At 43.0% G+C, this 18,704-nt stretch overlaps 1 protein-coding gene across 8 annotated transcripts in view; it reads left to right on the top strand.

Moving 5' to 3' along the window:
• cdk17 (cyclin dependent kinase 17) overlaps positions 1-18,704 on the top strand; it is a 235,815-nt gene that overhangs the window by 152,355 nt on the left and 64,756 nt on the right. For all 8 annotated transcript variants that reach the window (XM_070897702.1, XM_070897695.1, XM_070897696.1 and 5 more), the window contains 2 exons: positions 7,992-8,117; positions 18,170-18,226. In XM_070897702.1, coding sequence (XP_070753803.1) covers positions 7,992-8,117; positions 18,170-18,226 — 183 coding nt within the window. The remainder of the gene's footprint in view (positions 1-7,991; positions 8,118-18,169; positions 18,227-18,704) is intronic.

Here is an 18,704-nt window from a genome sequence, read left to right as displayed (position 1 = left end):
TCTTCCTCGATTCCGAAGGACTGCCGATGATGAATCTATCCATCGCCAAGAGTATCTCCTTCCTCCACCTTTGCCTCAACCTCGGAAACCCTTATTTCATGGTTTTGTTACATGTAGGCATGACTGTTTAGAAAATCTTCCTTGACAGCCTTTCAAACTCTATCCTACTCAAAATCCAACTCATTAAAAACTCTTGCTTGCAACCTGCCACACACTGTTCTGCTTGCCCATCACATCTATCCTCGCTGACTTCCACTGACTCCCTGTCTCTCCAGTGCATCAAATTCAAAATCATCATTTTTATTTACAAACTCCTCCATTGCTGTGCCCCACCTTACTTTGGCAATCAACTTCATTCCCTAAATCCCAGTCCCCATTCTCTCCCGTTCTCAATCTTCAACTAGTGCATGGGGCATTACCATGCAAAGGTGTTCAGTACTTAGATCTCACTTTTGGATGAGAAAGTCAGATATGGAGCATTTCCTGCCAGGTCACAAATGGAGAGCCTGGGCATTTTCAAATAATTAAATGTTGAGAGAGCAGTTCCTTGGTATCTGGAATAGGTAAGAATTTTATAATTTAGGGAATTGTTCAGTGTTGATTGAGATTGATTAAACTCTTGCAGTTAATGGAAAGACTCTAGCAAACAAAAAGATGAGCTCTTGCAGGAAAAAGACAAAAGAACAGTCTGAATTTATGGCTCTAGTGTGTTTTACATTGCAAGGGTTGTGTAAGTTGTGCATTGTTGAATAGTTTGAGGTTTCATTCTCATTTTTACTTGGCCTTGGTGGACCCCTGTAACACCTAAATGTAACTGCAGTTTATAATATGGACTGGATATTCATAGCAGGGATGATCAACAATAACTTGCCTTTAACATAAGACATCCCATGGCAATTCACAGGACTGTTACAAAACAAAATTTGACACTGAGCCACATATGGTGATATTTGGGCAAAAAAGCTTGGTCAAAGAGGTAGGTTTTAAAGAGTGTCTTTAAAGGAGGTAGAGGGGTGGAAAGGTTCAGGTAGTGAATTCCAGAGCTTAGGGCGTTGGCAGCAGAAGGCTGCCAATGATGGAGTGATGAAAATCGAGGATGCTCGAGAGGCCAGAATTGAAGGAGTGCTGATATCTTGAAGGGTTGTGGAGCTGGAGGAGATGACAGGGCGGGTGAGGTCATGGAGGGATTTAAAAACATGGATGAGAATTTTAAAACGAGGTGTTGCTTAACTGGAAGCCAATGTCGGTCAGCGAACACAGGCGCTGAGTGAACAGGACTTGATGCGAGTTAGGACACGAACAGCAGAGTTTTTGATGACCTCAAGTTTACGGAGGGTAGAACATGGGAGGCTGGCCAGGGTGGTAGAACATGGGAGGCCTGACAGTAGTGCATTGGAATAGTCAAATCTAGAGGTAACAAAGGCATTGATAAGGGTTTCAGCAGCAGGTGAATTAAGCGGGAAAGGAAGCGCTTGCACTCTTTCTATGATTAAATAGATAAGAATGGAACCAGGCGAGTGCAGTCCCACCAAGCTGGACGACGGTGGAGAGGCGTCGGAGGAGGATGGTGTGGTCAACCGTGTCAAAGACTGGACAGGTCAAGGAGGGATAATTTACCTTTGTCACAAGATAGAATGTCATTTGTGACTTTGAGAGCCGTTTCGGTACTGTGGCAGGGGCGTAAACTTGATTGAAGGGATTCAAAAATGGAGTTCTGGGAAAGATGGGCACGAATTTGGGAGGTGACAACACATTCAAGGACTCTGGAGAGAAGAGGGAGGTTAGAGATGGGACAATAGTTTGCAAGGACGCAGGGATCAAGGATTGATTTTTGAGTATGATTGCAGATTTGAAGGCAAGGGAGACAGTAGCTGAGGAGGAAGAATTGTTAACAATAGGAGCTAACATGGGAGCCAGGAAAGGAAGTTGGGTGGTCAGCAGTTTAGTGGGAATAGGATCGAGGGAGCAGGCAATGGGTTTCATGGATAAGATAAGCCCAGAGAGAAGAAAAACTAGAGAAAGATGCGAGTTCAGGGCTTGGGCAGGGGAATCCTCAGTAAGTTTGGCCCTGTCTGGAATACACATGCTTGGCATTTGCCACACCCACATGCATAACACTACACTTATCATGTCACCTGACAAACTGGGGCTATTGTCGCATTGCATATAGATGTGATTTGTAGTGGGGAGGGGTTTCATCCAAGGTTCTAACACTGACACAAATCTGTGTCATCCACAAACTTGCTGATCGTACCTTCACCCCAGTCATTAATAAAACAATGGTCCTGGTGACTCCACTGATAGTGGCTCTGCGTGGAGACCGGTTATCATTAATAACAACTCTCTGCATATGATAATGCAACCAATTCCTTTTCAAACCCAGGATCTGCCCTCCTTTCCTACAGAACTCGCTCTTATTAACTAGCTTATTGTGTGCCACTTTGTCAAAAGTTTTTTGGAAATTCAATTGTACTATGACCCAAATGCATAGCACTGCATTTATCTACATTAAATGTCATCTGCAAAACAGTCAACCAGGCTGGTGCAAAGTGACCTTTTCCAAAGCTATGTTGAGACCTGTCCAGGTGTTCGTACAGATGATCTCTAATGATCCCTTCTACCAACTTGTCTATAACAAAGTTGAGCTAATGGCTATAATTTCCCAATTCTAACAATATTAAAAAAAAGAAAAAACATTCCCCTTCTGTCCATGGGAACAATCTCTGATTAACAAGCTGTTAAATATATAAGCAAGGAACTTGCTTAACACCGCTCCCATTTCTTTCAGCACTCTCAGGTGGGTGCCATCAGGACCAGTAGCCTGATCTGATTCGAAACCCCTTTGCATCTACATCCATTTTAACACCTACAACTTTAATGTCACTTCTTTGCATTAAGTGCACTGAACATAGTCTACAGGAGTGAAAACTGATGCAAGTTAGATATTAAAATCCTCTTCCATGCGCCTGGGAATTGACCTGATTCTATCCTGAGGAATCCTTTAACAGCTCTTTGCAGTCCGTTATTGCCCTATGACTCCTAACATAGCTTTCAAAATATTTTACTATTACTACTGCTGTTATCCGCTCCTTTCTTTTCAAATGATCTTTTTGACCACTCTAGTAACAGGTATTGTTGCCTTTAGCTGACCTCAATGCATGGCTGCTGCTCCTGGAATTATTTTCTTTTGGTCTATAAAAGTACTTTTGTTTAAGTCTGGTTTGCCCTTGCACATGACCAGTTAGCCACTTTGAATTTTGCATGTCTTTCTTTGACTCTAGGGAGATGCATGGTTTCTTTTTGCATTAGAATGGTTTTAAAGGTGGTGAATCTATATAAAACCTTAGTAAAACCTCAGTGGAAATACTGTATGCAGTTTTGGACTCCATGCTATAGGAAGGATAACCATGTAGTTCACCAGGATGCTATCTTTTATGAGGAAAAACACATGAAAGACTTTGAAGAATTGGGGCTGTTTTTGTTAGAACTGAAGGTTACAGGGTGATTTGATCGAGATGTCTCCAGTGATTGAGGGGTCTAAAACAAGGGGGCATAGATTGAAGATTAAGAGACTTGGGACAGAACAAGAGTGCTGTTAGAGAAAATCAATGATTTATTTTTTATTTAAGCCAAAGAAGGAGATATTAGTTGGGTTGTCCAAAAGCTTAGTCAAATAAGTGGGTTTTAAGGAGGATTTTAAAGACAAGCGGGTGAAGTAAAGAAGTTTAGGGAGGGATTTCCAGAGAGTGAGGCCTAGATGGCTAAAGACACAGCCACCAAAGGTGGGATGAAGGGAGGGTGGAAACCCAAGAGGCCAGAGTTGTAGGTATAGATTTTTAGGGGGGGCAGGGGGTGGTGGGATTATAGGGCTGGAAGAGATTTTAAAGGTAGGGTCATAAAGGGATTTGAACACTAGGATGAGAGTTTTAAATTATCGTTGGGATAATGGAGCAAATGTAGGTCAACAAGGACTGGTGAGTGGGAATGTCAATAATTCAAGATGGGGATGGTTGCTAAATAGGACTTGATGTGCAATAGGATGCAAGCAGCAGAGTTTTGGATGAGCTGAAGTTTATGGATGATAGGAGGCTTGCAAGGGGGGGCCCTACAGCAATTGAGTCTGAAGGTGGTAAAGGCATAGATGAGGTTTTCAGCAGAAGATGGGCTAAAATAGTAGTGTAAGGGAGAATTGTTACGCAGGTAGAAGTAGCTGGCTTTTGTGATGAAGAGCAAAGAGGCCAGAATCTCAGTTAATGTTCAGAATGCCAAGATTACAAACAATCGGGGTCAGCCTGAGACACGAGCTGGGGAGGAAGCAGAGTTTGTGCTGGGGGTGAAAACAATGGCTTTAAGCTTCCTCGTGTTTAGCTGGAAAAGTTAATACTGATCCAAGATTGGATGTCAGATAGTCTTGACAGCACAAAGACAGTGGAGAAATCGAGCGAGATGGTGAAGAGGTAAAGGATCCCCTTGGAATGAGTGATCATAGCATGATTGAATTTAAAATTCAGATGGAGGGTGAGAAAGTTGGATCTCTAACCAGCATACTAAGCTTAAATAAAGGAAATTATGAAGGTATGAGGGCAGAATTGGCTAAAGTGGACTGGGAAAATAGATTAAACTGTAGCACGGTTAATAAACATTTAAGGAGATATTTCATAACTCTTAAAATATATTCCAGTGAAGAGGAAAGGATGTAAGAGAAGAGAGCCATCCGTGGCTAACTAAAGAAATAAAGGACGGTATCCAATTAAAAATAAGGGCATACAAAGTGGCCAAAACTAGTGGGAGGACAGAAGATTTGGAAGCTTTTAAAAGCCAGCAAAGAATGACTAAAAAATGATTAAGAAAGGGAAGATAGACTATGGGCCCAAGTTTCCACATGATTCGCGCCTGATTTTTAGGAGCAACTGGTATTCTCCACATTTTTTTTTCTGCAGTTCTAGTCAGGTAGAACAGTTCTAGTTTAGAACAGAATTTTTTCTTCAAAAGGGGGCGTGTCCGGCCACTGACGCCTGATTTGAAAGTTTCCACAGTGAAAATGTACTCCAAACTAAAGTAGAATGGAGCCAGTGAAGATTTTTGTAGAACTGAAAAAACCTGTTCTACACATTAAAAAAATCAGGCGCAGGTTACAAATTAGGCGTCCAGAACGAGGTGGGGGGAAGGGAACTCATTAAATTCGACAATAAATCCTTATTTATACTTCTACAAATATTATACAAATAAATCCAACCTGAATAAACATTTATAAGCCAAGAAAAGATTAAATAAACCATCTTCCTACCTGTGTGAAAGTGCTTCAGCCAGGGAGAATTCTGCAGCCGTTCGTGCCGCTGAGCGGGAGGGAGAAGGGAGAGAGGAGGAGGGGGGGGGAAGGGAGAGAGGAAGGGAGGGAGGGGGAGGGAGACAGCGCGGGGGGGGTGGTCGTGTCGGGGAACAGGAGCGCGGGTCGGGTCAGTCGGGGGGGGGGCGGGTGTTGGGTCGGCGGGTGGGGTAGCGGGTGTCTGGTCGGGGGGGAGCGGGTGTCGGGTCTGGTCGGGCGGGGAGCAGGAGCTGGCCGTGGGAGGAGCCTCATTCACGCAGCCCCAGTGAGGCCATTGGGCCAGGGCTAGGGACTGCGTGCTTCGGGCCCCTCCCACACAGTTCGGCGCCTGGAACTACTGCACTTGCGTGCCGACTGTAGCGCGCATGTGCAGAGGTCCCGGCCCTGTTTTCAGCGCCGGGACCTGGCTCCGCCCCCCCACAGCTCGTGCTGGCTGCGCCGAGGGCCACAGGACCTGTAAGTGGGTGGAGAATACCGAGGATTTTTTTAGGTGCCGTTTTAGGCGCGAAAAACAGCTCGGAGGGGAGCCCGTTTTTTTTCTTGTGGAAACTTGGGCCCATAGAAAGTAAACTCGCACAAAATATAAAAACAGAAAGCAAGAGTTTCTATAGGTATATAAAAAGGAAACGAGTGGCTAAAGTAAATGTTGGTCCTTTAGAGGACGAGACCGGGGAATTAGTAATGGGGGACATGGAGATGGCAGAAACGCTGAACAAATATTTTGTATCAGTCTTTACGGTAGAGGACACTAACAATGTCCCAACAGTGGATAGTCAAGGGGCTATAGGTGGGGAGGAACTTAACACAATCACAATCACTAAGGAGGTGGTACGCAGTAAGATAATGGGACTAAAGGCAGATAAATCCCCTGGACCTGATGGCTTGCATCCCAGGGTCTTAAGAGAATCAGCGACAGGGATTGTGGATGCATTCATTGTAATTTACCAAAATTCCCAGGATTCTGGGGAGGTCCCAGCAGATTGGAAAACTGCAAATGTAAAACCCCTATTCAAAAAAGGAGGCAGACAAAAAACAGGAAACTATAGCCCAGTTAGCCTAACATTTGTGGTTGGGAAAATATTGGAGTCCATTATTAAAGAAGCAGTAGCAGGATTTGGAAAAGCAAAATTCGGTCAGGCAGAGTCAGCATGGATTTATGAAGGGGAAATTATATTTGACAAATTTTCTGGAATTCTTTGAGGATGTAACGAACAGGGTGGATAAAGGGGAACCAGTGGATGTGGTGTATTTGGACTTCCAGAAGGCATTTGACAAGGTGCAACACAAAAGGTTACTGCAAAAGATAAAAGTTCACGGGGTTGGGGGTAATATATTAGAATGGATAGAGCTAACTAACAGAAAACAGAGAGTCGGAATAAATTCATTTTCTGGTTGGCAATCAGTAACTAGTGGGGTGCCGCAGGGATCAGTGCTGGGACCCCAACTATTTACAATCTATATTAATGACTTGGAAGAAGGGACTGAGTGTAATGTAGCCAAGTTTGCTGACCATACAAAGATGGGAGGAAAAGCAATGTGTGAGCAGGATACAAAAAATCTGCAAAAGGACAGAGACAGGCTAAGTGAGTGGGCAAAAAATTGACAGATGGAATATAATGTTGGCAAGTGTGAGGTCATGCACTTTGGCAGAAAGTAATCAAAGAGCAAGTTATTATTTAAATGGAGAAAGATTGCAAAGTGCTGCAGTACAGCGGGACCTGGGGGTACTTGTGCATGAAACACAAAAGGATAGTATGCAGGTACAGCAAGTGATCAGGAAGGCTAATGGAATCTTGACCTTTATTGCAAAGAGGATGGATAAAAGCAGGGAAGTCTTGCTACAGCTATGCAGGGTATTAGTCACACCTGGAATACTGCGTGCAGTTTTGGTTTCCATATTTAAGAAAGGATATTCTTGCTTTGGAGGCAGTTCAGAGAAGGTTCACTAGGTTGATTCCGGAGATGAGGGGGTTGACTTGTGAGAAAAGGTTGAGTAGGTTGGGCCTCTACTCATTGGAATTCAGAAGAATGAGAGGTGATCTTATCGAAATGTAGAAGATTATGAGGGGGCTTGACAAGGTAGATGCAGAGAGGATGTTTCCACTGATGGGAGAGACTAGAACTAGAGGGCATGATCTTAGAATACGGGATCGCCCATTTAAAACCGAGATGAGAAATTTCTTCTCTGAGGATTGTAAATCTGTGGAATTCGCTGCCTCAGAGAGCTGTGGAAGCTGGGAGATTAAATAGATTTAAGACAGAAATAGACAGTTTCTTGAACGATAAGAGGTTATGGGGAGCGGGCAGGGAAGTGGAGCTGAGTCCATGATCAGATCAGCCATGATCTTATTGAATGGCGGAGCAGGCTCGAGGGGCTGTATGTCCTACTCCTGTTCCTATTTCTTATGTCGAAACTGATCCCAAGTCTGCAAATGATTTCACCAAGGGTCAGCATGTAGATGAGGAAGAGAAGAGGGCTGAGGATGGATCCTCTGGGGCCACAGGAGAGGGTGGGTGGAGAAATGATTGCTAAGATGTGCAGCTATGAGTGGATGTGGAGAAATAGAATCAAGCAAGAATGGTCCCACGCATTGGACAACGTAGAGGCATTGGAGGACTTGATTGCATTTTACAATGATGGTTTGCTTGCTTTTTTTATTTTCAGGATGTCAACAAACGGTTGTCGTTGCCTGCAGACATTAGATTACCTGATGGGTATTTGGAAAAACTGCAGATGAGCAGCCCACCTTTTGACCAGCCAATGAGTAGAAGATCTCGCAGAGCTTCCCTGGTGAGTCTTTGTTGCTATTTATTTTGTTTTATTAGCAGCAGCTATGAAACTTGTGTTTGCTTTTCACCGCTGTTTCTCTTCCTTTAATTCATGGGTATTATCTCTGCTTCCCAATAATGCTCAAGAAAATTTGTGAACTTGCTCAATCCATTTAGTTCAATTTCTCTGAATACATCACTGTTTGCTATTTACAATAATTGCACATTCCTTCATAATCTCCAATAAAATGTGCAGAACTAAAGCCTGGAAATATTCCAACTCTCAACTTTTCATAATTTACAAGTAAGAATGATGCTAGCATTGTCTAATTTAGGGAGGGGTAGACAAAGGAAGAAATCATCACACTTGTAGTTTGATTTCCCCTCTCTATTGTGGCGTGACCAATCCCATCCAGAGTGGCAGTCGGTGAACTACAATTGCCCACTGCAACCCTGTAATAAGGAAAGGAAAACCGGCCAAATTCTCTGCTGCAGATTAAGACAAAAGCAATAGGAGCAGGAGTCGGGCATTCGGACCTAGTCTACTCAATTTCTCCTTGTAGGATAATCACCAACATCCCAGGAATCAGTCTGGTGAACCTTCATTGCACTCTCCCTCTATGGCATGTATATCCTTCCTTAGGTAAGGAGGCCAAAACTGCACACAATCTTTTCAGTGTGGTCTCAACAGGGCCCTATGTAATTGCAGTAAGACATTTTACGCTTGTACTCAAATCCTTTTGTTTCAAGGCCAACATGCCATTTGCGTTCTTAATTGCTTGCTGTACCTGCATGTTAACTTTCAGTGATTCATGTACAAGGACACCCAGGTCCCTCTGAACACCAACATTTCCCAATCTCTCACCATTTAAAAAATACATTGCTGTTCTATTTTTCCTACCAAAGTGGATAACTTTACATTTCTCCCCATTATATTCCATTTGCCATGTTCTTACTCACTCACTTAGCCTGTCTATATCCCCTTGAAGCCTCTTTGCATCCTGCTCACAACTTACATTCCCACCTAGCTTTATATCATCAGCAAACTTGGAGATATTACATTTGGTTCCCTCGTCCAAAGCGTTGAAATAGATTGTGAATAGCTGAGCCTCAAGCTATTCAAGCGACCAGTAACTCACTAGTCGCAGTCTGCCAACCCGAAAATGACCCACTTATTCCTGCTCTCTGTTTTCTGCCCGTTAACCAATCCTCAGTCCATGCTAATATATTACTTCCAATCCCATGAGCCTATTTTTGTTTAATAACCTCTTGTGTGGCACCTTATCGAATGCCTTCTGAAAATCCAAATACATCACATCCATTCGTTCCCTCTATTCTGCTAGTTACAACCTCAAAAAACTCAACAGATTTGTCAAACATGATTTCCCTTTCATAAATCCATGTTGACTCTCCCCAATCCTATTATTTTTTTACATGCCTTGTTACCAGATTCTAGCATTTTCCCTACTACTGAGTCAGGCCAACTGGTCTATAGTTCCCATTTTCTCTCTCCATCTTTTCTTAAATAGTGGGGTTACATTTGATACTTTCCAATCCACGGGAACTGTTCTAGAACCTGTGAAATTTTGGAAGATGAAAACCAATGCATCCACTATCTCTATAGCCACCTTTTTCAAAAGGCATTTGATAAGGTGTCACATGAAAGGTTATTACACAAGATAAGGGCTCATAGGGTTGGAGGTAATATATTAGCATGGCGTCACCGAGGCCTACGAAAGCATGGGCCTTACACTAAACATCGGTAAGACAAAGGTCCTCCACCAACCTGACCCTGCCACACAGCACTGCCCCCCTGCCCCCCCCCCCCCCCCCCCCGTCATCAAAATCCACAGCCCGGCCTTGGACAACGTGGATCACTTTCCATACCTCGGGAGCCTATTATCAGCAAGGGCAGACAAAGACGACGAGGTCCAACATCACCTCCAGTGCAGCCTTCGGTCGCCCGAGGAAGAGAGTGTTCAAAGATCAGGCCCTTAAATCTGGCACCAAGCTTGTGGTCTGCAGGGTTGTAGTGATACCCACCCACCTGTATGGCTCAAAAACGTGGACCATATACAGTAGACTCCTCAAATTGCTGGAGAAATACCACCAACGGTGTCTCCGCAAGATCCTGCAAATCCCCTGGGAGGATAGATGCACCATTGTCAATGTTCTCGATCAGGCCAATATCCCCAGCATCGACGCACTGACCACACTCGACCAGCTCCATTGGGCAGGCCACATTGTCCGCATGCCCGACACAAGACTCCCAAAGCAAGCACTCTACTCTGAACTCCTACACGGCAGGCGATCCCCAGGTGGGCAGAGGAAACATTTCAAGGACACCCTGAAAGCCTCCTTGATAAAGTGCAACATCCCCACCGAACCTGGGAATCCCTGGCCAAAGACAGGCCTAAGTGGAGGAAGAGCATTCGGGAGGGCGCTGAGCACTTCGAGTCTCGTTGTCGAGAGCATGCAGAAAGCAAGCTTCATGCAGCGGAGGGAGCGTGCGGCAAACCAGACTCCCACACCCCACCTTTCCTTCAACGATTGTCTGTCCCACGTGTGACGGACTGTAATTCCCGTATTGGACTGTACAGTCACCTGAGAACTCACTTTGAATGGAAGCAAGTCTTCCTCGATTTCGAGGGACTGCCTATGATGATGATGATTAGCATGGATAGAGGATTGGTTAACGGACAGAAAACAGAGAGTAGGGATAAACACGTCTTTTTCAGGTTGGCAGGCTGTAACTAATGGGGTGCACCAAGGATCAGTGCTGGGGTCTCAGCTATTTACAATCTATATTAATGACCTAGATGAAGGGACCAAGTGCAATGTATCCAAGTTTGCTGACAATACAAAGCTAGGTGGGACTGTAAGCTGTGAAGATAACACAAAGCGTCTGCAAAGGCATATAGATAGACTAAATGAGTGGGCAGCAAGGTGGCAGATGGAGTATAATGTAGGGAAATGTGAGGTTACTCACTTTGGTAGAAAGAATAGAAAAACAGAATATTTTTTAAATGGTGAGAAACTTTTAAATGTTGGTGTTCAGAGAGATTTGGGTGTCCTTGTGCGAGAAACATGGAAACATAGAAATTAGGAGCAGGCGCCCTTCGAGCCTGCACCGACATTCAACCTCAGTGCCCCTTTCCTGCTTTCTCTCCATACCCTTTGGCCGTAACGGCCATATCTAACTCCCTTTTGAATGTATCTAACTAACTGGCCTCAACAACTTTCTGCGGTAGAGAATTCCACAGGTTAGCCACTCTGAGTGAAGAAGTTTCTCCTCATCTCGATCCTAAATGGCTTATCCCTTATTCTTAGACTGTGACCCCTGGTTCTGGAACTTCCCAGCAACAGGAACATTTTTCCTGCCTCTAATCTGTCCAATCCCGTCAGAATTTTATATGTTTCTATGAGATCCCCCCTCATTCTTCTAAACTCTAGTGGATACAAGCCCAGTTGATCCAGTCTCTCCCCATATGTCAGTCCTGCCATCCCGGGAATCAGTCTGGTGAACGTTCGCTGCACTCCCTCAATAGCAAGAACGTCCTTCCTCAGATTTGGAGACCAAAACGGAGTGTACTATTCTAGGTGTGGCATCACCAAGGCTCTGTACAACTGCAGTAAGACCTCCCTGCTCCTATACTCAAATCCCCTAGCTATGAAGGCCAACATGCCATTTGCCTTCTTCACTGCCTGCTGTACCTGCATGCCAACCTTCAATGACTGATGTACCATGAGACCCAGGTCTCGTTGCACCTCCCCTTTTCCTAATCGGTCACCATTCAGATGATATTCTGTCTTCCTGTTTTTGCCACCGAAGTGGATAACCTCACATTTATCCACATTATACTGCATCTGCCATGCATTTGCCCACTTACCTAACCTGTCCAAGTCACCCTGCAGCCTCTTATCATCCTCCTCACAACTCACACTGCCACCCAGAAACACAGAACGCAAGCATGCAGGTACAGCAAGCAATAAGGAAGGCAAGTGGCATGTTGTCCTTTTATTGCAAGGGGGTTGAAGTATAAGAGTAAGGAAGTCTTGTTACAATTGTACAGGGCCTTGGTAAGACCACACCAGGAGTACTGTGCACAGTTGTGATCTCCTTATCTAAGGAAATATATACTTGCCTTGGAGGCGGTACAACGGAGGTTCACTTGATTGATTCCTGGGATGAGAGGGCTGTCTTATGATGAGAGATTATGTAGAATGGGCCTATAGTCTCTGGAGTTTAGAGAATGAGATGTGATCACATTGAAACATACAAGATTCTGAAGGGGATTGATAGAGTAGATGCTGAGAGATTGTTTCCCCGGGTTGGAGTGTCCAGAACTAGGAGTCTCAGGATAAGTGGAAGGCCATTTAAGACCATGATGAGGAGGAATTTCTTCACTCGGAGGGTTGTGAATCTTTGGAATTCTCTGCCCCAGAGAGCTGTGGGTGCTGAGTCTCTGAATATATTCAAGGCTGAGATAGATAGATTTTTGGACTCTCGGAGAATCAAGGGATATGGAAATCGAGCAGGAATGTGGAGTTGAGGTCGATGATCAGCCATGATCTTATTGAATAGTGGAGCAGGCTCAATGGGCCATAGGGCCTACTCCTGCTCCTAGTTCTTATGTTCTTAAAACCTTAGGATGTAGGCCATCAGGTCTAGTCCCATTAATTTCTCCAGTACTTTTTTTTATGAATACGAATTTCTTTCAGGTCTTCATTCTCCTTGGTTCTCCACTCTTTCCGGAAGGTTTTTTGTTGCCTCTTCCGTGAAGACAGACACAAAGAGTTTAATTTCTCTGCTATTTCCTTATTCCCCATTATAATTTCTCCTGTCTCTGCCTGTAAGGAACCCGCATTTACTTTCACTAATCTTTTCCTTTTTACTTACCTGTAGAAGCTTCAACAGTCTGTTTTTGTGTCTCTCGCTAGTTTACTCTCATATTTTATTTTCCCTTTATCAATTTCTTGGTCCTCCTTTACCTAATTCTAAAATCCTCCCAATCCTCAGGCTTCCTGCTCTTTTTGGCAACATTATAAGCCTCTTCCTTTGATCTAATACTGTCTTTAACTTCTCGTTAACCACGGTTGGACCACTCTTCTGTAGGATTTTTGTGCCTCAAAGGCATGTATATTTTTTGTAAATTATGTATGTATTCTTTAAATGGTAGCCATTGCTTGTCTACTGTCATATCTTTTAATGTAGTTTCCCAATCTACCTTAACCAACTCGCTCTTCATACCTACATAGTTTGCTCATTTAGATTTAAGACCCTAGTTTCAGATTTAACTAAATCACTTTCAAACTTAATATAAAATTCTACCATATTATGGTCACTCTTCCCTTAGGGCCCCTTTACTAAATCTAAAATAGCCTGTTCCCTTGTTGATTCCTCAACATACTGATCTAGAAAACTATTTTGTATACATTTCATGAATTCCTCCTCCACACTATCACTGCAAATTTATTTTGCCCAGTCTATATGTAGATTAAAGTCCCCCATGATTACTGAATTACCCTTAATACATGCACCTCTAACTTCCTGATTTATTCTCTGCCCTATATTACCACTCCTGTTTGGTGGACTCCTGACAGTATTCCTGGTGTGGTCTTACCAAGGCCCTGTACAATTGTAACAAGACTTCCTTACTCTTATACTCCAACCCCCGGCAGCCACCCACTTCATTGGTTTAAAGTCCTGTCCTACTGCCCTAGTTATTCGATTCGCCAGGACACTGGTTCCAGCCCATTTTAAGTGTGGCCTGCCCCAATGGAACAGCTCCCTCTTTCCCTAGTTCTGGTACCAGTACTGCATGAAGCAAAACCCATGCCTCCCATACCACGCTTTGAGCCACACATTTAACCTTCTAATCTGCTTATTCCTATGCCAATTGGCACGGGGCTCAGATAACAATCCAGAGATGATTACTTTTGACGTTCTGCTTTTTAATTTGGATCCCAACGCCTCAAACTTTCTTAGCAGAACTTCATTCCCAGTTCCACCTATATCGTTGGTTTCTATGAGAACCTGGACAACTGGATCATCCGTTTCCCACTGCAAGTTCTTCTCCAGCCACGAGGAGATGTCTTTAACCCTGGCAACACAACCTTCGGAACTCCCAGTCATGGCTGCAGAGAACAGTATCATTCTAACTGTCCCCTACCACAACTACATTCCCTTTCACTCCCCCCACTTGAATGGCCTCCTGCACCATTGTGCCATGATCAGCTTGATCATCCATTATGCAGGCTTTTCTCTCATCCACACAGGCTGCAAGAACCTCATACCTGGTGGGTAAGGACAAATGCTGAAGCTCCTCCAGCACTGCACTTAAGATCACTTTACCTGCCTGAGTTGCAGTCATACCCTCCTGTCCCTCACCAATAACCAGACCTCCACCACTCCGTAACCTGAAGGTGTAACTACCTCCTGGATCAAAGTGTCCAGGTAACTCTTCCCACTCCTTGATGCCCCGCAATGTTTGCACCTCAGACTCCAGCTCAACAACTGGATTGTTGTCCAGCTGTACATATATAGAAATCGAATTGTGTCCGATGATGATCTGTAGTACATTTACAAGTAACAGAAATGATTTAAACAGCCAAAATAGAGCTGATTTTCCTCTCCCATTATGGACAGGGAAAAGTACCAGGGTCCCATTATGTTGGGACTTCGGCCTTTTTGGACATAACTGGGAAGTGCAGTGACGAAGTAGGCGGGTGTGTGAAGCTCCCTCCTGAGTAGAGGGAGCATGTGAATTTGATGGAATTGACACAGAAATAATGTCATTACACATTCCGCATCATTTTCCAGCTCTAATAATGAACGATTGTGTGCAGTTAATGAATACTCATTGAAACTGGAGTTAGAAGTTGCTAGACTGTGCTTTGAGACAAGAGCATCTTCAAAGGGGCAGCCAGCAATGTTTGCTTCGGTGCATTACTAAGGCCATGTTATAAATCCTTTGGAGTCACATGGCTGCATGGTATGGTTGGAGGCAATTTTGTTCCTCGCAGGAGTAGCTGCTGCCGGGTCACAATTCCAATTTGTCTTTACACTGCCACACACAACTTCCCACATATTTTGAATGAGCATCGAATCCAAGGCAGTCATCCTGTCTAATGATCACCTGAGAAAATGTAAATGATCTGAAACCAGAAATGCTGCTGGGTTAAGTGGTGTGTACAAAATGTGCATCGCACGACTGATGCTGCAGTGAGCAGGATGGGTGGGACAAGCAAGATCAGCCGTGTCTCGCTTTTTTCCCCCCTCTGAATAAATCTTCAGGATAAGGCATCAATCAGAATATTGGGAGTATTCGTGAAGAAATTGGCATGTTCTGCACCAGTGATAGCAGTGATGTCTCTTGTACAAAAGGGTTCAAATAAAACATCGATTATTCCTGAATTCAAGCAGAGAATAAAGTGCCATGGCTGCAATGCTTTATCTCCCATGCCATTTTTTTTCTGAATTGAGAATTTATATGGGTGGAAATTAGTGTCCGTTACACCCACTTTTTGAGTGAAAAATTAGCGTTGGGTGGTAAAATTTCTAGGCGCAATCTCTCAAGGCTGATCTCCCCTGGAAGTGCACCAACTGCCAAATTGGTTGCCAGTGGCTTCCGAAAGTCCAGGGCATTAGATTGCTTGAATATGCTAATCAGGATCCTAACGTCTGTCTTAGGACCCTAATCCCAAGTTTGGCATAAACTGGGTGGCTCACCAGGGGAAGTTTGAAACAGATAAGGCCCGAGGCCCAATTTCCAGTGAGCACCAGGGTTGATGTTGAGCACGCATTCTCTTCAATATCCAGTTCATTTGGTTTCCGTCGCTGCTTAAATTTCTCCGCCATTGTCTCATAATATCTGCAAAAATCATACATTGGATGTGGGTGAGCCAGCATCAATTTGAAAATCTGAAACAAAAGCAGAAAATGCTGCAAACATACAGTTGCTCAGTAAGCATAAATGGAGAGAACAAACCGATCAATATCACAGTCCCATTTTCTTCCACTTATGCAAACTGACCTCGTGTATTGTCAACATTTTTAACCAATTCATCCCATCTGCTTATACCAGAAAGTTGAGGTGAACAGCAGTGCCATGTTTTAATGAGAGTGTAACAGAATTCTTGCACTTCATTGAAGTTTAAATTGTTAGAATTTAAATTCAGACTTCATGAAATACTGGTTTCCTTTAAAATTGGCATTTTTGTAATGGCTCTTGTCAAAAGAATTGTCCAGAGCAAAGTGTCATTGTTTTCAACATCACTTGTATGTTGTTTGAGTTACCCATTTCAAAGCATGGTTTCTTTGGGCTTTATCACTATGCTGTCCAATTATGTGGTTAGTACAAAATTCTTGATAAAAATATTTTTGGTTTGTGCTTTGACCCATTAAGTTGTCTTTCATAAACTATTTTTGTGAGGGGAAAAGTACCAGTTTTGGGCTTTTTTAGGCCATTTCACTTCCTGGCCACACTTCTTCCTGCTGTGTCAGCTTTCAAGACTGGATCCAGAGTTGAGTAACTCTTGCATCTCAACTCCAGCTTCAAGTTATATTTTATAAACCTATGGAAATGTTGTAGGAACAGACAGCAGGAAATTTTCAGTTAGGTGACCTTTGTTGCTTAAGAACCTTAAGATAGAACCGGCAGAAATTTGGACTTGCACCAAAAGATCACCTGTCAGAAAATTTCTCCACCATTCTCCTGTTAAATTCCCTGCTTTCATTATTGTAATCACAAGAAACAGTTTTAGCCAACAACTGTAATTTTCAGTGAATCTCAACCAGCCTACGTTTATTTTAAATTTCCTCTTGTGAGTTAGGCAGCACACAAGACAACAGTTACAAAGATAAATCTCTCACATTTGACTGGTGGTTATTGAGGGCATAGAAAATCTTGGGGCAATTGTACTGACGTACTAATGGCAGATTACAGATTTTTCCTAACCTAGTGCATGTTCCAGCAGCGCTAGTTCAACAAACAATAGCTCAGTGTGTGGACTTGGACATACACAGTACAAAGTTCCAAACAGTTGCATAGTTTGAGGAGGAGTTGCACAGCCAGTAGCGATGCTTTGAGGAGCTTTGCTGGTGGCTGTACTGATTTTTTGGGTTTGGTCTCCGTCCAACTTGTTGCTTGATCTTTTCCATGCACAGAAGCAATTTTGTTTTTTCACTGCAGCACGTCTTTCATTAACTCAGTGTCAGCCAGAACAAATGTTTAACTCTTTGGATAAGATAGAGTTCTATGCAGCACCAAATATGACCTGTTTAGTCTGAGGCCAGTTAAACTTTGGATTTTTTGATTGGTATATGGGATTTAAGATAGCAACTTTTGCTTAAGATAGTGCTAGTCGGCCTGATTGTACAGCTGTGCTTACAGCTTGATGTACCCTTTTAAGTACCAGTGAAGCCCAGTGATGATCAGATATGGCAACTGGTGCTTTGGTGACTCAGGTGATCAAAGTAGGCAATCACTCCAGTTAAAGAGCAGACCTGCTGAATGAGACCACAATCATTTTGTTTGCTTCCTAGCCATTGTTGGTAACAATTAAGTTATTAATTAAGAGAATTTTGTATTAATGGGTGGATGATATAAATCTCCTAAAAGTATTAGATAAGCAAAAATGGAATCAGTAAATTCGGTACTTACTGGGCACTTTTGTGTTAATTTTCTGGTTCCTATTTGAGGAGAGCAAAAATCTGGCCTACCTATTTGCTGTGCATTTGGCTCTGCTGTGTAAAACGAGACCCAGAATGCAAACATGTAGGAACAATTCCTAGGGGGAAAAGGCTGTCTCAGGAGAAAGCTGTATGAACCCTAATGTTATAATAGTGATTTAGCTGTGCCTGCCAAAGCTATAAAACGTTAGAGAACATAGTGAGAGCAGTTAAAAATGGTAATTCTGTAAATGTTGTTTTTGTACTGTGATTAAAATGTAGTGAAAAAAATTCTGCAGTTTGATGTTTCATAAGATTGCTTCTAATTACATTAGACGATCACATTTAATGCAATCGATTACTATCACGTGATACAAGTTTTAATATTGTTTTATTTATAGTCGGAGATTGGATTTGGGAAACTAGAAACTTACGTTAAGTTGGACAAACTTGGAGAGGTGAGTAAATCTGCCTTTCAGTAGTTTGCACCTGGGGCTATAGAATAAAGAGGGACTTCAACTAAAATGGTAAATTCTAGTAATTAATAGAATCTTCTGTGCTGTTGCCTTAGGGAGAACGGCACTGCACATTTTTTTTGATTAACCAAGTGGGTGATGCATTTTACATTGCAAGTCAAATTCCCAGTAAAAATAAACATTGGTACGATGCACTACATGATTCCAACAATATTTAAGTCAAGTATTCTCCTCCCATGTGGGATACCATATCTATTTTTACTGGGAAATCTGTCAACAATTAAATATCTCTGCACACAAATTGTCAGTTTTCTTTAAGCAAAAATTATAAGGTGGCTTATTTCAAGTACACATCTGCATTAATTTTAGAATACTGCTTTAAACATTGAACATTTTCAACATTTTCGTAGTGAGCTCCTTTTCTATTAAGAAAAATAACTGGCAGGCTAGGTAGCATAAA

This window comes from Pristiophorus japonicus, chromosome 13 (genome assembly GCF_044704955.1).
Source record: "Pristiophorus japonicus isolate sPriJap1 chromosome 13, sPriJap1.hap1, whole genome shotgun sequence".
Classification (NCBI taxonomy): Eukaryota; Metazoa; Chordata; class Chondrichthyes; family Pristiophoridae; genus Pristiophorus; species Pristiophorus japonicus.
The sequence above is the reverse complement of the archived record's forward strand: the minus strand, read 5'-3'. Positions and strand labels throughout refer to the sequence as shown.